Source organism: Copadichromis virginalis, linkage group LG17 (assembly GCF_057382275.1).
Source record: "Copadichromis virginalis isolate Kocher_CV1m ecotype Utaka linkage group LG17, C_Virginalis_male_GT1.1, whole genome shotgun sequence".
Taxonomy (NCBI): domain Eukaryota; kingdom Metazoa; phylum Chordata; class Actinopteri; order Cichliformes; family Cichlidae; genus Copadichromis; species Copadichromis virginalis.
Window position 1 is genome coordinate 15,503,265 of NC_140634.1, and position 25,620 is coordinate 15,528,884.

General features: G+C 38.5%; 1 protein-coding gene across 2 annotated transcripts; it reads right to left on the reverse strand.

Moving 5' to 3' along the window:
* Positions 1–8,672: 8,672 nt before the first annotated feature.
* Positions 8,673–22,840, reverse strand: prrx1b (paired related homeobox 1b). 2 transcript variants are annotated; one of them, XM_085437275.1, is made up of 5 exons: positions 22,000–22,840; positions 16,509–16,684; positions 12,510–12,691; positions 10,492–10,526; positions 9,431–9,560 (listed from the first exon to the last, which is right to left on the reverse strand). In XM_085437275.1, the coding sequence occupies exons 1-5, from the start codon at positions 22,244–22,246 to the stop codon at positions 9,505–9,507; spliced, it is 696 nt and encodes a 231-aa protein (XP_085293401.1). In that variant the 5' UTR covers positions 22,247–22,840; the 3' UTR covers positions 9,431–9,504. The 2 variants fall into 2 exon arrangements, with proteins under 2 accessions (XP_085293400.1, XP_085293401.1); XM_085437274.1 differs by lacking the exon at positions 10,492–10,526 and having other exon boundaries at positions 8,673–9,560.
* Between the last annotated feature and the right edge of the window lie 2,780 nt (positions 22,841–25,620).

A 25,620-nucleotide genomic window follows, 5' to 3' on the forward strand; every position in this document is an offset into this window, starting at 1 on the left:
TGGAGAGATGGCTTGTGAGGGCAGACACAGAGACAGTTAAAGCAGTAACCGATCTATCTGCGCCTCCTCCTGTCAGTTATCAGTTGTTTGAATCTGCTTACTGAATGCAGCTGTTACAAAAACTATGACAGTAGCGTAGCTAAAGCGTGGTATGGTCACAGCAGAACTGCCAGAAATAAATGGTCTCATCACTGTACATTTCATCAAATTTCTATGCAGTACCCAAATTTCAATTATATACAGTGCTGTGAATTTCATGCTTTTCTTGATTTATAATTTTTTACCACACATGTTTAAGATTATCAAACAAATTTTAATATTAGACGTTAACACAACATGCAACTTTTAAATGATTTTATTTATTAAGGGAGTAAAGGTATCCAAATCTAAATCATGAATTAACTGTAATTAACAAAACTTTCTGAAAAGCTGAGTTTAGTTTCACTAGCCACACTCAGGCCTGTTTGCTGATCAAGAAATCATTCAAACACAACCAGGAACCTGAAGTAGACTAAAAGATCTCAAAAAGCAACACATTATCCCGCGATCTAAAGAAAACAGAGAAGAGGTGAGAAACAAATTCATTGGCATCTAGAAAGGCTAAAAAATATATTTCTTGATTCCCCAAAAAACCACAGTGAGAGCCAATATCCACTAATTGAGAAAACTTGTAACAGTGGTGAACTTTCCCACTAGTGGCCGGCCTATCAAAGTAAAAAAAGAGGGCATAAACAACTCATCCAGGGGGTCACACCAAAATACCCAGAACAGCCTCAGTTAAGGTTCAGGTTTCAACAACAACAAAGGGAATGGGCAAAAACAGCATCCATGGATTGCATAATGTTAAACGTTAAACCACTATTAACCAAAACGAACACAGACTTGCCTCACATTTGCCAAAAAGTATCTAGATCATGACACAGACTTTTGGGAAAATATTCTGTCGACTGACAAGACAAAAGTTGAGATTTTTGGTTTGTGTCCTGTTCCACCTGGTGGAAGGTGGAACACAAACACAGCTTTTCATGATAAGAAAATCCTACCAACAATCAAACGTGCTGGTGGCTAAGAATGGTTAAATTCTGCTCTCTACTAGAAATTCTTGAAGGAGAATTTCTGACCATCAGTTTGTGGTCTGATGTGCAAACGGAGATGGGTTATGTAGATGGATAATGATCTGAATCACACCAAAAAGTCTACCTCTGAATGGCTAAATGTATTAATAAAATAAATGAATAAAAATCTGGATTTAAATCAGAGTGAGATGCCTTGGCATGACCTTAAGTAGGCCATTCATGCCCAAAAACTCCAGTGTGACTGAATTAAAACAATTCGGCAAGGAAGGGTGGCCAAAAATTCCTCGACAGCGATCTTAAAGACTCATTGCCAGCTATCACGAATCCTTGATTGCAGTACTTGCTGTCAAGCAGCAATAACCGGAGGCACAACCAGTGTGATGGACCGAGTTGAAAAACAGGAGGAGTCCCAGGAATTATTAGAAAAATATAGTTTCCATTTATTTAACCCCCAAAAATTATATTTACAAGACTAATAAATGTTGCGCTCATAAAAGAGGTCAAAGAAACAAAACTGAACTCAGGCAACGACTGCAAACTTAACCAACCAAATGACTGCCCAAACATACATAATTGACCTAAACATGAAATGACATACAAGGGTATATATAATGGCTGATCAGACCATTGTGACACATGAGGGGTAACAAACAAACACAATCATAAATCACAAACGATGCAGTACAATCTAGTTTGTTAATAAACTAAACACTAAAGAAGAAACTCAAAAACCCCATTAAACCCTAAACTCAAATATTTAATTAAATACAAATACTTTGTTTTTAAAGTAAAGAAAACACACATTCCCCCTTCAGCAGGAAGTGGTGGTGTGGTCCAATTATCTTCCTTTGTATTTAATGGTTTCAAACCCTGGCTACCATCTTTTGTCCAGCAACTCCCAGGGATGATGGCAGGTAAGAAATAAAAAGACAAAAGTTAGTCAGAAAGCAAAGAAATGAAGAAGTATGAATACATAAATAAACTAAATGTGCGCGCTTACAAATAGAACAAAATGTATCCAAACCAATCAATGAAGTTATTGGCAACTAAAATGTATTACTATGTTCAAATGAATGAAAATACAAAAGTTACCGACTTTAGAGTGTGGCCATGGGTTTGGCCATCACAACCAGTCATTAGGTTTAAAACTGCAGTTTTCATTCTTTTGTATCTTTGTCAAAATTTGTTTGATGATCTGAACCATGTATGTGACAAATACGCAACAAAAAAGGAAGGGGGACAAATACTTGGATACCTTAAACAATAAACATGACTAGTCCTTGTGGAATGCCTGTTTTACATGGTCTCGGTGATTACATCCATGAGGTCAACAGACAACTACAAGATATATGAATGTAATCTGCAAATTAGTCTTTTTTTTATTTAAAGCTACTTATGAGGTTTATTTAAGGGAAACTCAAATGCTGTGTGAGGTAAATGGGTGTGTAGATGTGTTGATGAGTGACGTTACGTTTACGTCTGCTTGCTCTTTTGTAGAGAATATTTGGACCTTTCTGCAGTTTCCTGCTCTGTTTGTTTGAATTAGTCATAATTGCGTGTGACGCTCCTACTCACGTTAGGACATTTCAGCTGACTGTTAATATTAGCTCATTCCTGCGCCCAGAGCTGATGGAGTGATCAAAAGCTTTACTGCTGAAGGAAATATGCTGCTTGTCCCAGCCTGGCACTGATATTCATCACCACCTCAACTCTGCCGGCCCACAGGTGGCTCCCTTATTACAAACACATGTTACATAGCTGCTCAGTCGCTCAAAAAAAAAAAAAAGTTCAAGTAGAGAGTCCATATATCTGCCTGTATTTGGCGTTTCACTGGAGTGACTCCAACATTCTTCGCAAACACTATTTGAGTTACATAAACTCATCGTTTAATTGCCTTTAAGTTAAAACACTATTTTCCAAACTAAAAAAGAAAATCTCTACTTAATGATAAATACTTGAACTCAGTGAAATTCAAAAATTGCTCATGAACGATTTCAGTCCTTTTTAAAAAAAAAAAAACAACTTCTACTCGTGGAACGGAAACCATTCTTCCAATTATTGTTTTAACGATGGTGCTGTCTAACATGTTAACCCACAGTCTCCAAATGGAGTTCATCTTGTGATTGTGTAGGCCATGGCATATGATTCACATCATTTTGAGCCCTTCTCGAGCCCTCTTGTGCTGTTAAATGGGGGGATTGCGTAGCCTTCATAATCAAACAGGGCTTCAGAAGACGTTGCATCAAGGCATTAATGTGGTCTCTCCCAATAATTCTGGATTAAGTGGTGACAATTGGATCCAAGACAGGCCAGCACACATAGACACACATAGTATGTCAGGAAGAGAAAAAGTGTATACATTGTTTTGAAGAAATTCTGATGGGTCATTACTATAAGTAAAAGAAAAGAAACAGAGCAGTGTTAAAAATCTATTTCCCAAAGGTGATTCACTCTTGCTAATCAGGTATTAGTTTAAACACCATTGTTAAATAAGGACAATACAAACATTTCCTCTCGGCGTGCTGCCCATCAGCCGAGTGCCACTTACGCTAAATGGATAATTGAAAAAAAAATAAACTGTGGGGTCCACTTGCTGCAGGCCAACTGGATCAACAAGTCATTGTGTGTGTGAGGGAAAAGAAAGCCTGGTCTTTGGTTTGTGAAGTCAATGTATGTGTGTGAAAGTGGAAAAAAAGAGTCTGAGGGGCGACTGCGCACACCGCCACCACTGGGAAAATTGAAGGCAGATTTTCCATGGCAGGCGTAGGCTCCAAATTGTTCGTTTTGGATGGAGAATTTGCTCTGGCATGAGATGTGACAATGATATTCATTTTGGAGCTCACTTCCATTTATATAGTGCTGATTGCACTTACACACCTACATACACACACAGGCTCCAGCTGAGCCAAACTGTTACAGAAAACTAAACCTGCCTTCAAATGAGAAAAAGAAACCTTGCCTAAAGTTCAGGCACAGATCTAAAGACTTGTGCTTCAATTGCAGCTCTCTTTATACTTTGATTTGCACACACACGCGCACACATACACGCACACCTACATACACAAACACTCTCCAAAAACAGACATTTCTCTATCGCTTACTCCTACATCCTCATGCGTGCCCAGACCCATATGATGTGCCAACATTTAGTTGATGTGATCCAGCTCCAGGATCATGTTTCTTCAAATCATCTCTAACTGGCCACCACGAGGCCCATTAAAGAAAACTGCTACAGATAGCTGAGGAGGTTTACTGTTCTCTATTTCAGTCAGGAACACAGAGGAACATGGATTGGGTGTGATGGGAAGAATCACAGAACGGGGTGCACGTCTCCTCACAGCTTTCTTAGTTTTAGCCCAGCTAAATCAGCCCAAAAGACAAAAAGTGTATTGATTGCACTATACTGGAATGCTTCCAAATTTGTGCTCATTTTTCATGTTTTTTAGTTTTAGTTTTTTCACTTGAATTTTCTGATTTCTTGTGGAGATCTATGTCTGATTCAAGCTAGATTTGAATTTCTGAAGACCATTAAGAAAAATTAAATTAGCTTTACTTTAAATCAGTTTCTGCGATTAAATTTGATGGTTGAACAACTGTACAAACATTTAAAATGTTCTAGTTTCATTATCCTTGATTTTGCGTTGCATTTTTTAAAAAACCTTGTTGAGAATACACAAAATGCACCATATTTATTTTAAGAAATTAACCTATTTTTTATTTTGAGTTATAGGTGGTTCGGATTTTAGATTTCATTTAATGTTTTGATTTATGTGTTTATATCAGCACGAACACTTATTACTTATGGAGCAGCTGAGATTACTGTTTTTCCTGGCTGTGTCGCAGCTGTGCATTCTCTCAGTGTCCAGCAGAGGGAGTGAGACATTTAATAATCTGAGTTCCTGTTTAGGTGCAACTATGGCAGCTTTACTTTTAAGTAAAAGTACTAAAACAAATCCAATCGTGAAATTTTTATATATTAGAATTTCAAGGGGGTTTTTTTTGCATTGAACCACAACTTTTTTATGCCGTCATGCAAAGTGATCTGAAAATGCAATCATACTGGTGCATTTACACATATGGATACACATATACACACACGCGCAGACATGCACATGAGATACACAGCCCACTCCCTCTTTCTGCTTGTAATCTTACAATCTGATATAATCTGATAACGTCGTCTTTTAAAGTGCTTAGCTGCTTTACTTCTATCGTGAAAGACGGTTTTAAAGGCAGCGAGAAGTAAAAACACAAATGTGTTACGAGGCCTGTTCGATGAATAATGTAATATTCCCTGTGCTCAGTAAATGTTTGTGCTCTTGAGACTTCTGTCATATTTCCCAGGTCATACATTTGTTCAGCTGCGAGAGGCTGAACTTCCTGTAAGTAATTGACAAACTCCTTTAAATAGTTCATGTGCCATAAGGGAATATGAGCTCTGCCGATGATTATACAACGATGGCGTCTCAGAGCTCACGTCACGTCACTCACCATAATTGTTGTTTTGGTTGTTTCCCTGCTGGACCTCAGAAGGGCTTAGAGAATTAAAATGCTAATTCATCCAGGACCAAAATAGTCCAAACAGCTATTTAAGTTGAGCCAGAAGCATTTATCACACCATAATTAAGTTAGATCCAGGAGGAGACAAAAACTATCTTTGTTACTATGTTAACTGCAGCATGGGAAAACCCAGGATCTGTGCAGAAAGCCTTTCATTTGGAGTTTTGGATTTAAAGGTTAACTCTTATTTTTGGAGCATTGACCATCACCCCTGTATGTAACAATAACACTGCAATCCCCAAGTTCAAATCTGTGATCACTACAAGGAAATAAGACAGTGCAAGATGCCTGAGCAAATGATTAGATGTGCCAGATACCAGAAGATAAGGACAACAATCTTAACTAAAACAAAGTAACATCCACCACCCTTTGTATCGGCTATGACTTATGCTCCTGTGTGTGCACAGTTTTCATGAGCAAACAGGAATTATTGGAAATGTTTCAGGCATGCTGACTCAGTTTGCCCTCCAGACATAAAAAGGTTTAGATGAGCTACAAAAACCTTTGACTTGTTTACTCGTCGTCAGATCAAACAAGCCAAAGGTTTTACTCATGTTCTCTTTTTCTCCACCTAGAGAGAAAGATTGAGAACTACCATTAGTCCAGACAGTTTCACTCGGCTGAAATTCTTCTTGAATGTAAAAAAACCCCACCCCAAACAAAACAGCATCTCGTATTATGCTCGGTGACTGCACTCGCATGAAAACTCTGAGATGGATAAGACTACAGAGAGATGCAGAAACCTATACTGAAAACTCAAAGCTCTGTTGTGTTTAAGAGAGAGCTGAGCATAAAAGCAAAGCTGTCAATTTTCCGGCATGTAGTAACAAAGTACAATTTGAATAAGGTACTTGAGTAAAATTTTGAAGAACATTCCATCAACTCCATCCTGAAGTTATTGCACATAATACAAATGATGGTCAAATGTGCAAAAGTGAGGGCTACCTCTTCAGGTTAAATGCCTTCTGGTGGAAGCACAGGCTTCACAAATAACACGTGTTAATCAGTAAAAGCAAGCATCGTTTTTATGGGGAAAAAGCAGACAGATTGTAAAGAAAAGGAAAACAACCACTCGTTGGCAATGCAAGAACAGTTCATATGCTCACCAATGTTAGCCTTGGGATGGCAGCTTGAAGTTAATTATGTTTCCTTTCCAATCCAACAGAGGGTGTAGTCGAGCTTGCATCTGTGTTTATGAAAAGTGTGTAATAATAGTGACTTAATCACACAAATAGTGCAACCTCTCAGTCAACTTGACTTGCGTGGAAACTCCACATCTCAGGACATTCTTTTGGTTGTTCACCCAAACCACACACTGTTAACAGCTGTGCAGTATTTCACTCAGACTGCTTGGAGATTTTCTATTTTTTGTGTTGAGCTCTTTTCCAAAACCACTCATTAATAAAGTATTTGTGATCATGTGGCACTGATGGCAGAACAAAGCTTACTCCAGGCAGAGAGTGAGGGGCAGGAAGCAAAGAAAAGAAGGTGAAATGCAAAAGTCAAGGAGAAAAAAGCAAAAGGAGAAAGGAACAAAGGAAGAAAAAAGATGGATGTTTCAAAGGAGCCGAGTTAAGTAACGCTCTCTTTCCCGCTCTCTTGCACATACACACTCTGCATGCAGACTCCTCACCCCTCCCTCGCTCTTACTGTCTCCTCTGTAATGAGCTCCAGATGTGCTGCTAAGATGGGGGGGTGGGTGGGTGGGTGAGGGTGACGGGTGGAGGAGGAGCGGTGGTAATGGGGGAGCTGCCTTGTATGTCATGTGCTCATTCAAGTAGAGACGATGTCTGAGGGGACGCTGTCAGCCCTGATGGAGTTGCAGTCCAGGGCCTGGAGGCGAAACTGGGGGAGGAGGATGAAGAAGGGAAGCTGAGGTGGGGGTGGGTTGGGAGGTCAAAAAGATCTCCACATCTGGAATTACTTCGGGGCAGCCAGGCCCTGGCTGTGAAAGGTGAGCCTGGGCGCCTGGCAGGGGAGAGGGTGACAGGGGTCTGACACTGGACATCCCAAAGTCAGGGATCAGTGATCAGGAAAACAACCCAGAGCAAGAAATGAAATGGGTGAAAAGGAAAAAGAAAAACCCCTCCTTAAAAGTGACATACAAGTCAGGAAAAACCCTAAAATCTCATCAGTGAACCGTTTCTCTCCTTATGACTAACATTTGCTCTGCTCTGTAACTGTTTGACAGTGCCGGCTTGCATTGAAGATACTTGAATTATGAAAAACTACCCAAATTACTGTGTGTAAATGAAGATTTTCATTCTTATAAACAGTTTAAGGCCTGCATCCCACTGAGTTTTCTACAGATTCGTGCATAACAATAAGAATGAAGGAGATGTTGCAAACACCGTTCAACACATATGTAATGTTGCTGACACCACTAACGTAAAGGTTTAGGCAAAGTGTAAACTTATGCAAATGACAATTCGTTCGTTCGTTTCATACGATGGCACGCATGCCAATTTTTTTTAAGTCCACCAAATTAAAACACTTCCTCATCAGCTACGGTTTCATTCAACCTGGCTTTTACAGTCTGGGAACACCATTCAAAGACCAGTATCAACTTATGTTTGTTGACAGTGAAGGTTATGAGGGGCAGGGAGAAGAAACACCTTGTTTAAGAGTCATACAGTTAAACAAGACCCGAGGGCCTCCATAGCAAGGACAAGATTTCGCCGCTCATAAATATCCTATTTTTAAGATGGAAATTTCAGGTTGTGGTAATCAGGAAAACACCCCTCCCCCAAGCCTATCCCCCACACAAAGCAGGAGGACCTTGGGGTTTCTCTGAAGGAGCATCTGTTCTCTGGTTGTAAATCTCTCTTTTTATGGGGTTTGCATGAGGTTCATGATCAGTTTGCTTTCCAAATGGTCTCATCTATAAACACACTTATTCCTTATAATTCTTGAAGCATAATTCAAGGCTGACTGATCGTAGGCAGTATATTTTTGTTATAATAATCTGCAAGCGTAAAGACTCAGGAACTGTTTAAAGAAAGTGTTGGAAACCTGGAAAATATTGGAAAACAACTGTTTTCTCCCTTCTGATATGTGTTGAAACTGCAATTTTATTGCTTGAAACGCATGTTTATTCATATACAAGTTTTTATTCTGTTACAAATAAAGGATATCATATGAAATTATCTACTGATTTTGGATTCAGAAATACATTAGCCTCTCCTTTATATTGGACTATTACATGAAATTCAAAATGTGTTGAAAATGTTTGTTTGTCAGTGGTATAAAATGGAAAGAAATGTGAAAAAAAATTTAAATTGTATAAATGTCAGAGGAAGTCATTGTCATTTTGTTGAAGACATAAAAAGAAAGAAAGTAGATGATCCCAATTATGGTGTGTAATTTTATCCAACACCATAGAAAAAGTGGGATTCCATGTAGTCCATATGAGTCTCCATTTAAGCAAGTTCTCTGACTGGAACTAACCCTCCATTTAAGTCACAATCACAAATGCAAAACTGTGCAGATATTTGGCTACAGCATCCAGTCTAGATGTCTTTTTGTGTGAACAAGAATTCAGTGATGCTGAGGAGAAAAAGAAAACTTGGCTTGGGGAAAATCCTGCCATCACACGCTTTTGCACTTTTGCACATTGGTACATTGATAGTAGTATACCATCATGGCTGCTCCAGAAAGAAAAGAATACTTCTTGATCCAGAGTATGTGGAATAATGTTCATCCCAGAGACAATGTCCTTCTCTGGGTCTGGGGGGTCTTGTAGTAGAGAGGGCTCCTTCCCTTCCCCTGGGATCCCCTAGCCTCTCAGTGTTTCAGTTGACTGTGGGCACCTGGTTCAAGCTGTACTCCTTGGCTTTGAGTCGCAGATTGGCAATGCTGTTGGCCATGTTCATTCCCTGGGATGTATTGGTGTTGGAGCAGGTGGGTGGGTAGGTAGCCATGGCACTGAGAGAGGAAGGAGGAAGAATAGGTGAAAAGTTACATCATCTGTGGATTACAGTATCACCTGCAGCTATGTAAATATGTAAAGAAACAAAAAAACCTTTGAAACTAAATGTGACATCAACTACTCTGAAAGCTAAAATCCCTACAGGAACATGACCGGTGTTTTTGCATGTTTGTTGTCTAGGCACCAAGCTGGTGGTTATATTGTCTGTTAATAGCAGTATGTGAAACCTAATCAGCAGAAATCAGAAAGATAAGCAGAAAGATAATGACCCATATATATATATATATATATATGAGAGAAAGAGAAAGAGACTCTCTGTGGGCAATATTTTCTGCGGCACTCACGCTGCCACCATTGGATACCAGCTTAGGGATAATGCACAGTGAACTCTTGGCACTACAAAGCATTATTGCTACAAAGATTTCCCTGGCTGCAGCTGTAGGGTTTGACATTTTATACTCAGTTTCAGAACTGAGAATTACTGTAAATCATGACCAATGTAACCAGAGTCACAAAAATGTTGCCCAGGAGAGCGCTGTCATTCTGTGCGATGTTCATTATCTCGTGTAGTGTAGCACAGAGGGGTCATGGGGGTCAGTAGTGGATTTAATATGGTTTGTTTTCACATTATCACCTCTTCAGGAGGGTCACAGGATCTATCCCCAGCCCTCAAGTGCTGACAGAGGGGTTAGATGAGGGACAGGGAGAGGAAAATGGTGTTTTGATTCACCACAATTAGCTTAAAGTTAGATGTGTGCAACAGATTAAAGTTGCATATGAAGGGTAGAAGGCAAAGATGTAGAGAGTTTAAAAGGCAGAATGAAAATGTAGGAACAGAGGTCGATCTTTAACTCACTGTTAAAGCATTTAAAGGTCACATTCACTCAACTTTCACTACAGTTATTAAAATGGAAAGACTACATGTACCTATTTTAGGCATACATGCTTGCCAGTCGTTTCTCCTGAAAACAAATAGATCAAGTTGTCATTGTGAATAACATTTTTTTTCATCATTTAAATATTTTCATTACATGCAAGATGTAGTACTTGGCTACTTAAGTATTTTTAAGTATATATATAACTCCAATATTTTCACTTGAGATTTCTTTATTGTCATAGTCTCTGGTTTAAGGTTTTCTTCTCTACAAAAGCAGAGTCCTTTACTTTAGTCAGGAACATCTAGTTTTAAACCAGTTTATACCATCACAAATTAAACGCTGCAGTCGAGACATTTACATTCACTACATTCATTTCTTGCAAGATTTTCTACTTTTGAGAGGTGCCAGTAAGACACTTACAAAACATTAGTCTACACATACCTAGAACAATATATAAAATGTTTGAGTATAATATTTTTTGAATATACAATTTGTTATTTCAAAAAACGTTTTTTTTTTTGTTTTTTTTTTAAGAAGGTTTACACGAATGAATTTGAACATTTGGGTTTACAGTGTAATCGTTCAGAGACAGTCAGGACGGCACTGTCAACACAATCTGGCTTTAGATTATTGTGCGATATTATTTCATATTCAGTGCTATAGAAATGAAGTGGAAATTTTTTCCGCCTGATTGTTCATCAACGAGAAATAAATGGACAGGCCAGACATTTAGGGATGTATAGACTTCTAATAGTTTAAGCTGAAGAGACTTTTTTTTATAAAAAGGAAATGACTTTCAAGAAGTAAATTTGGAAGTAAAATGCAGGTAAATATTTATGTGTTTATGAAGATTAAATTTGGGTTAATGGTGATTTTTTTTAATACTTGTATATATTTTTAATCTGCCATTACTTTATTTTTATTTTTTAACAAATCCTTTAAAAAGAAGATTAAACTCATCAGTAGTTTAGTCTGCTTTTATTATTAAAGACTAAACTTTTCCTTTATCTCTAGATTGTTCCACGTTGGTTCACATTTGCTAAGGATTTGTAATAACCTAAAGCTCAGTTTCAAACAAATGCACTGGGTGATTCAGTCCTTTTAATTAGAAATTAATTTTAGTGATTAATCAGCTTCTGAGACCTCGTGTATGTGTGATTTGGTCATATTAAAGTGTGCATGTTCATTGTAATAGATGAGCATGTCACATTTGAAAAGCAGAGAGTTGTTTTATTTGCTGTTTATTTATCTGTCTGTTTGTTGTTCTGTCTGTCAGCAAGCTTACCCAAAAGCAATCAGACTGAATTAATTGAAACTTGGTGCAGATGTTCATCATTTTGTTTAAGGCTGCACAAGAGGACATGGGACGTTTAACTGTTTTCTATTAAAGCTCTGCGGCATGGAGGCATTAGATGCATGCGGCTTTGGATACACAGAATATGCTGCAGCAGTGAGCCTTGGTTTGTCTGCATGGACAATTAGACAAAAAGAAAAATAACATTGTTTTACTATTCGAAATGCACAAGGCATCGCCGTTGGTGTAGAAATATAGTTTGAATGGACAATGTGTGTGTGTGTGTGTGTGTGTGTGTGTGTGTGTGTGTGTGTGTGTGTGTGTGTGTGTGTGTGTGTGTGTGTGTGTGTGTGTGTGTGTGAACTGTCTGAGGTATAAGTCTGCTTGAGTTCAGGATCACAGGAGATGAAAACTTTTAGCGGAACAATGAAAAATATGTGCAGGTAGGAGAGGAGGAAATTAAACAATAACAGAACGCAGCATCTGTGTGTGTGTGACAGAGAGAGAGAGAGAGAGAGAGAGAGAGAGAGAGAGAACTGTTACGGTGATGTTACTGCTCGTGTTAGTGGTTATTTCTTCTGGCTTTTTATACTTTCCCCACCTTCCTTTCTTTCTTCCCTTTTTCTGGGAAAAAGGAAAGATTTCTTGGGAAATTGCTAATAAATGGAAGTCCTTCTCTAAACTGAGAAAATGAATTCCATTTGTATTCAAAGTAGGCTTTGTGCACAGAATGTGGCTGCAAGATTATTAAGTGATGTTCAAGGGGACTATACCTGTAGGGCGCAGCACTCCCCCAAGATAGGTAGTCGTTGGGGCGAGGTGCAGGGCGAGGCACAATTGGCTGCTCCACTGCCGTCACATCTCCTGAGTAAGATTTGAGGAGCGAGGCATTTTTGCTGGCCAGCATAGCTCTCTCATTCCTGCGGAACTTAGCTCTCCTGTTCTGAAACCACACCTGCAAAGTCAAAGGACAGAGCACATTGTTTGTCTTTTAGTCATCGCTTTTTAATCTTCATGACTATGAAAGCACTGCTCCTTTAATCCAAACATAACATACATATATGTATATCAAAAATAAGATGTAGCCACTAGATATGAAGCCATTGCTGAAGAGTCATACTGCAGTCTCTTCCTGTTAAAGAACCAATGAGAAGAGAATTCTTCCTTTGCATTGGTTTTGAGATTTGGTGTTATATAAATAAAGCTAAACTCAATTGAATACAGCTGAAAGAGCTGTATTCAAGCTTTTTTCTCATTGAAAAAGCTTCAACTTCTCACAGCAAAATTTCAACCATAGTTAATAGATTTATTCAACGGGTTATTATGATTTCATTAGCTAAATACACACATACCAACCAGTATGCCAGTGGTCCTGCTTAAATATTTCTGACACTGATTAGATATCAGGCTTTAAAGAAAGCCTTCCCTAATATACTTTTAGCTCCACTTTCTCGTCCACATATAAAGTAAACTCTGACTCCAATAAAACAACATGGTGATGCCCAAAATGCCAAAATTTCAGTTTTTTCAGGACTATTAATATTTATAGCTCGGGCACAGCACTGTGAAGTATGAGGAACTATGGTGAGTCTTTCCAGACTCATTGGTCTTTTTTTTTTTTTGTATTGACCAAAATGTTGGTCAATTAAGCAAGAAGTTTTTTTTTAATATACTTTAAGTTTTGACCTTGAAAGCTGGTAATGTGTCAGAAACCTCTATCTTTATAGTCTGGGCACATTCATAGAATTTCATAATTCTCCATGTAATCGCCAACTTTGTGGCCTGCTCAACAAACCGCATTTTATCTCTAACCATGCAGTGAAATAGAAGCTCTAAATGTTTCTCGTGCTCACTGTGTCCGAAGTAAGATGGGGTGTTTTTTGTGGTATCCTACAACAGTTTGCAGTCAAATACGCTAAAATTTCTCAGTCAGCACTGAATTAAGTCGTATGACATCAGTAAGAAAAAGAGGTTTTATATGGTGTCTCACACTCACAGTTTCACTTGTGAGAGAAAATTCTGAGCTGTTGGTAAAAGCTCTAAAATAAAGAAAGTCATCCTCAGACATGTGTTCTCATACCCAGATCAGGATATAATGGCAAATCAGTAACTTTGCTTTTTGAATGGCCTAACAAGTGCTTCATACATGCACTCCATGGACCATATTACACTCCACTATTATTTACAGGGATAATCAACGTTTTGATTTTGTCTGAAGATCTATAGAAATCCCTTGAAGCTACGATTGGTCAGTGTAACAGATATTTTCAGATATTTTTAAATATCGATCTATCATTATGGATTTTTTTTAAATAGTTGTGTCTCACTCTTCAACACATTTTAAACACAAGAAAGCTCATTTTCTACATTCTGTACACAAACAGCAATTAATGTCAATTAAAAGACAAACACAGTATAAAAGAAATGCTTCATGTCTATTAAATTGTAGTAAAATCTTTACCCATAAAGGAGCAGATCCATAAAGACCACCTAAACTCTTGTCTCCAATCCAAATATCTAGTCTAATGTCTAAAATGACCATGCGTCCACACGCTCTCGCTCGTGTGTCCATGCTTCATCTGTAGTTCACCTCTTTCCGTCCTTATCACCCCCCACCAGCAGAACCATCTCATTAAGTAGACGATGACTGAGGTGGAGGATGCTGATGTTTTTCCTTACTCTGAAACTGAGTTCATTATTATAAGTTGTATGCACTCAGAGGGGCTTGCTGACGCACTGCCTCAGGAATTACCCAAAGTCTTTTATCAAAGCATTTCTGCATTGCTCTCTGCTACACATTAATCACAGATGTGCTGCTTGTCTCACTCCCAGATCACTATTTCCTCTTTCCCTCTCACTCTGGCCACAGAATAAATACTTTCATTGTTTTGTATAAAGATAGCACTGATTTGTTTATAGACACTGTATATATCAATACCTGCAAGAAATGCACGTGTTTAATTATTAGTCATAAGTCACGTGTTTCTAGGGCAAACCTAAGTGCATTTAAGAAAAAATGTTTTCTTGTTTATAAGTGAAGAGTGGCAGATTATCCAGTACAACAAAGAGAAAACCAACAAACACTGGTCATAAAGCTGTGAGGACAAAGAATGAGCTGAGTGTGACGTTTGCATTTACATAAATGTCATCTCAGAGTCTGCTATCTGAACTGGGGCTGCTGAACGTACGGCTAATTACCTTAAAGTTGATCGCCTGTGTGACAGCTATAAACTCAATGACATTTACATGTTTTGTAATTAATAAAAACATTTATAATTATGTTTTTTTTAATCCATCCATTTTCTTTACTACTTTTCCACCTAAGGGACATAGAGGAAGGAGACATAATGTGAGCGATAGGATACGTCTTGCCCATCTCCAGTCCATCGTAGACAGTCAACCACCCGCTCTCACTTTCACACCTTTGCCCAAATGAGAACCATCTTATCATATTCAACATGCATGTTTAAGGTCTTTGGGAAGCAATCAATGAACACTCATAGTCTACACAGGAAGGCCCCAGCAGACCACAAAGTTCACACCAAAAACCTTCTTGCTTGTGAGGTTACCTGTTAACCACTACACCACAGTACCATTTTTTAAATATGCAAATCATAATATCAGTCAAGCTGCTGTAGGACAGAATCTATTACCAAAGGACTGATTGACAATAATTCAAATTGTAGTTGATCTTTGAACGCTTTTTCTCTTATTGCATTCATGCAAATTATTTTGTGGTGAAATATATAACGAAAAAATTATAACGCAACATAATAAAACATCATTTCTAATTCAGTATGTTAGACTTATATGACACGCTGGAATACAACACATGCTTCATGAACAGAAATGCAGACTATCAGATGTTCGGTGCACACAAGTGTGTGTCTGGATGAAAAATCCTTCATGAATTCAAAACTTTTACTAACAACTGGAAACATTCATTTTACGAGACCCATTTCAGAACACTATACATCCCAGTTTGTATCTGTTTTTGTGGCGTTCATATCAAAGTCAGTAGTTCATTCTCCCGCTGACAGCATCGTATTTAGCAGCCCTTTTGTTGCAGCACTTGTGTGTTTTACACATTTTGTAAACAACTGAGGAAATTAAACATCATTACATCCACTTTTCTAATCACGGTCGGTTCACTGGGGAGTTTTTGCAAACTGCTAACAGACTTTACAGTATCAGTAATTATCTAAAAGATCACTCTGGCATGATAAGAGATATTTGTCAGCTCTTATCAGTTTAGTTCAACACAAAATCTAAAGCTGTTAATGACTTTCGCCTATTAGGAAGGATTAATAACCAAATACACTAAGTTAAAAGCTAACAGATGATTTGACGCTGTGAGGAGTCGTGCTGTTTGTGTGACCGCGTGCACTGCAGTTTCCTATTAAAACTTTTCAGCTTAGTCAAATATTCATTTAATATGTTCTATTTTAAGATTTGTATCATATAAGTTCATATCTGTATATTAACAGAAAGTTATTTATTTTATATCTGACTTATTCTGGTACAACACTAATTTCAAATCTCATAAGTGCATTTGTTGTTTCTCTCTTTACCTAAGTTAGAATCTAGCCAACAGTTCAATCAAATGTTCAAATAACAGGAGAATCAAATGTCAAGGAATCAGTATTTGTCGAAATAAAAGTATCAGAATGTGGAATTATTACTGAAGGTTTATAATCTCAGGAAAACATCTTTTCTTCTTTTTTGCCACGTAGCATTGAAGCCACCTTCCTGTGGCAATACATTTTTCGTACCTGCACTCTAGCCTCGGTGAGGTTGACCCGGCGAGCCAGATCTTCTCTGACGAAAGCATCGGGGTAGTGTGTCCTCTCAAACACCCTCTCCAGAGCTTGGAGCTGGCTGCTGTTGAAGGTGGTCCTGTTCCTGCGCTGCTTCCTCTTCTTCTTCTCCTCTGTGTTCATCTGTTCATCTGCACAAAGAGGAAGAAGGAACTTTATGAATCAGAGGAACAGCTTCGTTCTGCTCAAGCATTACCCCAAAAAAATCAAACGACTATATAATTACAGTTATAATTGCAATTAACTATAAGTGTAATTGTAACTGTTATATTGTTATATAAATACAGCAGGAAGCATTGTCTGCATTGACACACAACCGCTACTGCAGACTGTAAGACAGTTTGAGTCACAAATTAAAATGAATAAAACTGATCGATCGATCGATAGATAGCCAGATAGATACACTACCACTTAAAGACTGATGATTGAGGTCAACAAGTTGAGGTTTGTTTCTGCCCAGTTAGAGCAGAAGGTCATTTAATAAGTTTAATACGCAAAGAACGACACAACGTATCATAGCTCTACATTTTACTAGAGGAAGACTTGACTTATTAACAGTACCTTTTGTGGTTTATCCTTATCATTATTTTCTTGTAAACAAACAATGTTTATATATAAAACTATATATTATGTATGAATATTTACCCTCATAGAAAGTACGATTTCTTTTAAAAAGCTGTGAAATAATTTCTGGATCTGCAGAAACACGTCACTTGGCTCTTCACCTAACTAATTAGCACACAAGCCAAAAACAAAAGTAACAGAATCACTTTGGCAAAGCTGAATGTGTAATTCATTATGGAAGAGCTCCATGTGCTCAGTCTGATAGTTCCCGCTGGGTGAAATCAGTGTTGGTGAATTGTGGCTGCACAACAGGACCACAAACTAACACTTTCACACAGAAAAATAAGGCTGTGATCTAAAGTGTTCCTAATTACATCCACACATACACACAGTCTGTAGTTATGTGCACACACATATACAAAGGTAGGACGTTGCTCAATACACTCAAGTGTTTCATGCTACTTAGCAGTAATAACATTTTGAGAGATTTCAGTCAACTGAGACAAAAAGAATCATTTGGGTTTTTGCTGCTACAGATTTTGTGTCTCTGATTGGGATTTTGTATTCAGCACATTCGTTTTGTTGGGATAGTAGTTCTTTTTAAATGTGTTATTCTTTATTTTGGGGTTACACGAAATCCATAAACTTTATCTAATGAACCAGAATGGCAAATATTGGCCGTGTTTCTGGAAACATCTGTGTGTATTTTTTTAATGTAAAAATCATTAAGTAGAACTTTTATTGCAGCACTTTTTACAGACCAGTTTTTCTCTGAGCTTTCAGTCACATGCTCTGGAAATTTTGTGGAATACATTAAAAATTAAAAGTTATTCACAACATTCATCCATCGGGTAATGTGTTACCTGATGGAGCTGGCTGCTGTTGAAGAAAAAGTTTTACTTTTGAAAATTTCCACTTCTTGGAATCTTTATTTAAGTCTATAGAAACTACTTCAACTTTCATGCTCATTTACAGTTTTATGCACTTTTTAAAAAAAGATTTCTGGAGCATGTTTGTTAGTAGAACTATGAACTTTCAGCCAAACACGGGATATTGTTGTTGTATTGATTCATTTTTCGCACACACTCCTGGCAGTGTGTCAAACATTACTCGATCGTCAAGTAACCTGTTTGTTTAGCTGTCAACATTTCTTCTAAGAGTTGCTGTCAGTCGATTGGCAAAAAACCCCAAATGTAAACTTGTTCACCTGCTGGAATCGAAAATGGAGCCCTTAAAATAAAAAGTGATGTCTGTCTGTAACTCTTAATGAATTTATTTCAGTCAAGCTGACCACAAAGTGTTTTCTTCTGCTGCTCCATACAAAGGATTTTTACAGGCCTATACATTAAAAATAGCAAGAGGAAAAAAGCAAAGACAGAAAAATAATTTGTTGTAAATAAAAAAAAATGTATTCTTGTGTGAATTTATGATTTTTTTATGTCCATATTTTTCACTTTACTTGCTTCAGATTTTGATCGTGTGCTGCTGTTGACCCGATTATTTGTTTTACTGCTGCAACCAAATGTCTCATTTGTTTTGTTTGACTGAATCTTCACCTTTATTTCTGGATCGAGACTCAGAAGCTGAAACCATGAACAGTTATAAGTACAAATAATTATGATTTTTATGGTTGCAGTACACAGCGTTTAAACACAATTGCTACTGCAGGCTGTAAGACAGTTTGAGTCACAAATAGATGTGTGTGTGTGTAGGTGGGGTGGGGTTGCTGAAGGGTTGGAGTGACAATGTTCATTTTGGTTTCTTTGAGCCCTTTAAATTGGTTCTACTTCACATTTGAGGCCAACCCATAAACTGAGGAGGAGAGTGCAAAGATGCTTCATTAACTAAAACAAATCCATGAAGTGATATTTTATTCCTTAAGTGCTTGAAAGTAATAAAAAGCAGTAGCTATTGTATTCATATTTTTGCCTTTATTTTATGCGCTAAATGCCTTAAAAATACCTTAAACCTAAAACTACAACTACCCCCATCCTTTGCTCTTCTTCTTCATAATCCAGTTAATCAGACTGGCCTTGTGACCTTTTGTGGGCATCCTGCCACCATGAGGTTTAAGCCAATAGATTTTACTAATGACATCTTCATTTCATTTCTATTGAAAATAAAACGTAAATCTTGGAAGGAAGGACTGAATCCACAACGAGAGTAGTTTATGCAAGTATAAGTAGTTTCATGACTTCTCCAGGCCTGTTTTTTGCTTTTTCACGTTTTAATCTCACAAAGAACAATGACCATGTTGCAGTACCACAGACAAAAACAAATAACCTCATTAATTTACATGAAAATGTGTGTGCCTATTTTCTTTCTTTCTTTTTTCAAAAATATTTAACATAGCTACAGCACCAAAGTTTCTTAGAAGTGATTACAGCAGCTCTGCAGACACCACGGTCCACAGTTTTGGGCTGAAACTCTGTTTATTAAATGGAAAAGAACAAATTGCAGTAAACTGGAGTTGTAAAGGCCACACATGGCAAACCAACGACCGCATACAGCTTTCTCACCAGAAACCAGCGTTTGCGCGTCTCCAGGCTGAGAGTTAAGGAGCAAATCGTGACGCCCTTCCCGCCGACTTTACAACCGGAGAAAAGTGGACAGCAAATAAGATCTGTCAGAACCTAAATGTGCGTCTAAACTTTCATTTAAACATATAGGAATTAAATGTTATTATATAACTTAAATTAAACATTTTGACTGCTAAATAACACTTTTAGGGCGATTCAGCAATAAAAAAAAATAAAATCAAAAGGTTTGTAGGCCTGTATAAAAAAGGTATTTATTTACAGTATTCTATCGGACTTCATTTTTAGATTTTAAATAAAAAAAATATGACAGGACAGAGGACAGTCCACACAAAACGGAATCCACGCAGGTATTTTTAACAGTACTTGTATACAATTCTAAATTTTAAAGCGTATTTAAAAACTATCAATTCCACGCGAGTTTTCTTCGTGGAATAAAATATTTGGAAACCTTCATGGGTCCAAATGCCGTCACGTAGAGGTTTATTGAGAACGCAGGCACAGATAGCTTTTTAAAAAACTCAGCTTCCCGAAAAGACTCATTCATTTAATAGATCGTGCAGCGCCTGGGCAGCGGTTTGGTGTCGCACAGCTTTTAATTAACCCTCCAGGGTGATGTTTAAAACAGCAAATCAAAGCCATCGGCATCATCAGCGCCATCATCAGCACCATCATCATCCTTCTGGCAGCTTCAAGTGTGGTCAACACGTGGGACTATAGATTGATCTCATTAGCAGCGATCAGTGAAAGTCAATTAGTCCTGCTGCCAAGACAAATTCGTTAGCGGGGACCTGATTCCTAACTAAAAGTGTAGTTGGCAATTTTTTGTTATTTTATTTGGATTTTTATTAAATTTTGCGGACGCCCAAGCAAATAATGGACATCTGTGCAAAGTTTTTTTTTTAAACGTGGACTAAAAATGTTTCAAATGTTTGAATCAGTTGTTGCCTATAATAATAATAATAATAATAATAATAATAATAATAATAATAATAATGTACTTGCGTAATAATTCAGATCATAATGTTAAACTTGCTCAAGTCTGAGTTCTTGTTTAATGCAATAAAAGCCGGAAAACTAGCACTACAGTTTTTACTCATCACTCTAAAACATTTTTTTTCTAAATCCGATCGATTCGTTCCTTCTGTGGTTTGTCAGAGTCACGTTTCCACAAATTAAGAGCTGATGAGATGCTGTTATTTGATTCTTTAATTGTCGGAACGAGGACACGCGCGGTAATTATGACAAATGACTAGGCTCCGATATTCTGAAAGTGTTTGACAGGCTGAAAATAACCGTAGATTAACGACGTGACCCCGCCACTTCCTCCTCCATATTTCTCACAGACGATTTTTTAGCCTTTAAAAATAACAATAACACTCATTAAAGGCTATAACGTTTGTGTCAACTTCTCCAAATGGCCCTCTGAGCAGAAAAAGAGGAGGGGGGAGAAGGGAGCGTTTATTTACTCTCTCAGCGGTGAGGTGGAGAGGACGTGCAGTGGCATTTTTTTTATTTATTTATCTATTTGTATTTGTTTGTTTGCGCTGAATTTATCCAGGTTCTTGTCGGCTTCGGCAGTGACGTATACCAAAAGAAAAGTTGGAAATGTTAACCTCGATTCTCACAGTGGAATTCCAACGGCAGCCCAGGGATTAGATCCCGCCTCTGTAGTGTCAAAGATATCGGCTTCATTTTTGCACACCCAGCGGGGATGAGGCCTTGTTTAAAATGTTTTCTAATAAAAATTGTGATAGGGCTATGCAAATATTCACAAAGCATAAGTCACACCTGCGCACGTCTACATGACTCAGTCTGTTTTCAAAATTCATTATTGGTGTTTTCTTCTTAAATGTAGGGCAAAACAAAGCGCCCTGCTGAGGTCAACAGTCGTGGGGAAAAGATTTATTACTCCGAAGTTAGACTTGTAAGGAGACTTCACTGACCATGTCCACCATCAGCATCATACTTCACTGACATCAGAGTGTTAATGGTAAATTAATGGTCATTTTGAGGGGGAGACCGTCAGGGATGATGCATTGCCAAAACTCACTAGAAGATTCCTTCCATGCGCGCGGCTTTTCGCAGAGCTCCGTTCGTGCGGTCTGCGCGCGGACGCTCGCCAGCAAGTCATGAAAAGAAACACGTTTCGTTTTCAGCCTGTCAAGAGAACTACTTTTGTCTGCGATTTGATTTGTTTCCAAGAAATGATGAATGATAACTTGGGATATCAACAGGGGCTAAAACAGTTCGCTGAGGATTATTTCAAATAATAAGAAAAAAACGTGTTATTTTGAGCTTCGTCCCATCCTTTTAAAACATTTTTTCATCAGCATTTCACTTACTTTCCTGCTGGGTCGTGTCGCTCCCGCTAGTCAGCCCCGGAGATTCCAGCATATTTCTCCCCGTCTCCCCGACGCTCTCGTCTGCCTGGGTACCGACCATTTCCCCGGCCTCTTCCAGATCCAACAGATGGCTGACTGAGAAGTTCTTTTTGGCTTGCAAGTTGTCCAGGTTAGACGTGATTGGGCTCTCCAGGCGGTTTGGTATCGTAGCTTGCCTGTCCATTACATGTGCATAGCTAGAAGTCATGACGCAAGTGGGAACCAGCGGGAAAAAAGAGAGCGGTAATAAGAAAGAGAAGCGCAAGTGAGCCAAGTAGATCCGTGCATGCAGAAAGCACTAGCAGCGCCTCTAGAAAAACACAGCCAGATAAAAACTCGGGACTTCCGAGCAGAGGGTGGATCTGTTCACATCCAAATCAGCAACGGAGTTCTCAAACGAACTTGTTCCTGCTTTCCCCACTAAATCTTTTTACAGCCAATACATCCAGCAGTACGAGTCAGAGAAGAAAATGACCGACCCGTGTTCGTCCAGTCGCGTTTTTTTTTTCAATTTCAAGAAATCATATAAGAAGAAGAAGAAGACGTTCTCTTCCTCCTCGGTTTGAGCCACATATGAGCAGGAAGAGTGGCCGCTGCTGCTGATGACGACCAGATGCGTAAAGTTCTGTGTGCGCACAAATCTGGCTCAGCTGCAGCTAGAGGCACGGAGGCAGGACGTTACCGCCTCACCTTCAGGCTAGCTTCTCTCTCTCTCTCTCTCTCTCTCTCTCTCTCACACACACACACACACACACACACACACACACACACACACACACACACACACACACACACACACACACACACACACACACAGCTGGAAAGAGAGACTTGCTGCACTACGAAAGTGGGCCGATTTTCAACCGCACTCTTAATAAGAAGTCCGTAATTGCGTGCTAACGCTTTTGGCTTTTGCTGTGTCTGACGTTTTTCATGACCCCACCACCCTCTTCCCCCTTCAGCTGAAAACATCACATCAGCAGCATCGACAGCCCGCCTGGTGTTGGCCGTTTTTCTCTGATAAACCTCAGCTTGAGAGTCCTTACGGGGGATGCAGGAGGCAGCAGAGTGTGAAGGGAGGCACGCTGTTATCTTTGTGTGCTGATAAACCCACTCTGAATGTCCTGCGGTGTGCCACCAGTTAAATCAACCATAACCAGTGCCAGTCAGTCTATCCACAGGATTGTCCGCATGAGTGCTGGCTGAGCTAGAGAAATGATAGAAGCAAATTACAGGGCGACTATGGCACCAACCATCCATTCTTTTACATTTAGATTTGAAACTGAAAACCGTTCCTTAAACTACAAACTAATTACCAAGGCCAGCGAGAGGTCCCACAAACATCACTCGAAAGTGTATTTTTTATAATAGTGATAGTTGTTTGTATTTTATCGTGATTTTTAACAATGTTTTATTCTTCATTTTTTAGATCGCGAAAAAGAAACGCACGAGTTTTACATTTCTTGACAGTGTATTTATTTGTATGTTACACGTGATGTTCCTGCCACTAAATACATTCTAAAAACAAAAGAAAAAACAAACAAATTTTTTTAAAAAATTTTTTGGGTCAACCCACACTTTGTTAGTGCATCTACAAATGTGTTTAGTGGGCACCATGTCTAATCCTTGGTTATCTATATACAGGCACTTGAATAGGCACTGAACTGTCTGGCCTTTAAAGAAATTGAAAAAAAAGGAATTTTTTCACAATTTTTTTAAACTTTATAATTGCAAAATATGCAAAAATCTACATGAGCTGCACTTAAAAATGCAGATCCCATTCAATACATTGATGAATTGTCTTACATGACATCCTGTTCACAAATATTGTCCAGGATCTAATATATTAATTTACCAGCCAACCAGAGCCTGACAGCCCTCCCCTGATAGCTTCATGATAGTTTTACCTCTGTCATCACACCATTAAAATATTACACCAGACTAGGATTTTCAGGTACTTTTACAAATTCCCCTTCCAGTCCATAGCTGAATGCTGAACTGATGGCCTTAAACAGTTTCAGTTTCACTGGTGCCAGAAAAATTTTGATATGTAATACAAGGCAAAAATTCTGATTATCAGCTGTAATCTTTTCAAAGCATTGAAAATTAAAGTCAGAAATTCTGGATACAGACCAAAAGACATATCGAGGCGTGTTATATGAAAAGGTAAAGACCATACAAGTATCAAAGCGTGAGTCTAAATGATCCCCCGTGAGGAAGAACCTGGCAACGGTCAGAAGGAAAAACTCCCTTTTTTTAGAGAAGTGAGATGAAATAAGAGACAGACGGAGAAAAAACAGGAGCATAGCTAGGCCACAAACAAACACACAAACAAAAAAGAAAGAAATACAATGTGAATTTATTGAATTTCCTCAAACTGGAGATCTGGGGGGGATTTCCATGTTTCAAATCAGCTAAGGATGAAACAGCCTGAGTATGAAAAAAAGCAGTAAGAATCATTTATACTGGTACTAGAATCGTAGGGGATTACCAGCACATTTGCCAGTTTTTCCTTTCTTTCTTTCTTTCTTTCTTTCTTTCTTTCTTTCTTTCTTTCTTTCTTTCTTTCTTTCTTTCTTTCTTTCTTTGCTAGATAAAATATAGTGGAGTGAAATCTAGAAAAGCATGAAATGCTTTGGTTATTGACTCCTGTCTCATACACAAGCTAGAGGTTAGCTGACTGAGGGAGGTTGAGGGATGAAATGGAAGGAGCTAATGTTGTTGTAAATGAAATGGTACTTAATTTTTCTACTAACTCAGCATTAAAAACACTTTTATATATACAAGTGTTTCTTTGCAACTCTTGTCCAAGGAAGCTTCAGACTAAAAGAGTGTGTGTGTGTGTGTGTGAGGGGGGGGGGAATTGAACCGCTTAGCTTCCGATTCGTAGATAACCTGCGCTACCTCACGAACCACAGCCACCCAGTTATGGCAGTGGGGTCATGTATTCAGATGGCAAGAGTTGACTCTAGGCTCTGAGGTGCCATAGACGTCCTGTAGCTTCCAGCCCCTGATCTGGGAAAAGAACACTTGATGCCATCAAAGGGCCACCGATTGAATCCAGATGTGCCTCGCTCGCTCTTTCCATGTATTTAATGAAGGCACAGGGATAGAGTAGACTTTTTCATCATTAGCTTTCCCCCAGATTCGCTTTTCATGGCTACAAGTCGATTCTGGTGCCAGCTAAGGGAAAAAAAGAAGAAGAAGAAAAAAAAAAAGAAAGAATGAAAAATGGGGGGAAAAGGCCTCCCCATGACTCAAGCTCAGTGTTCTCATTCAGGGCCCCTATTCTTTGTTCTGAGCTCAATGTGAAAGTGACTTGTTTGCCCTGGCTGCTACAGTTTGTCTGTGGCAAATCGAAATGTCCAAACATCTCTGAGACGAATATGCCATCCTGCAGAAGTGATGTTAGCAGGAAAAATCTGTGCACGTGGCTGAAATGGTTTAGAAATCAGTATCAGGGTTAGCACAAAAGTACTTTGCAAATGATTTATTTGTGCACATTATTTTGCTGTTACAATATATGGGTTTAATTTATGAATGGAACATAATCTAAAAACACCAAGCCTCAAACACATTTAA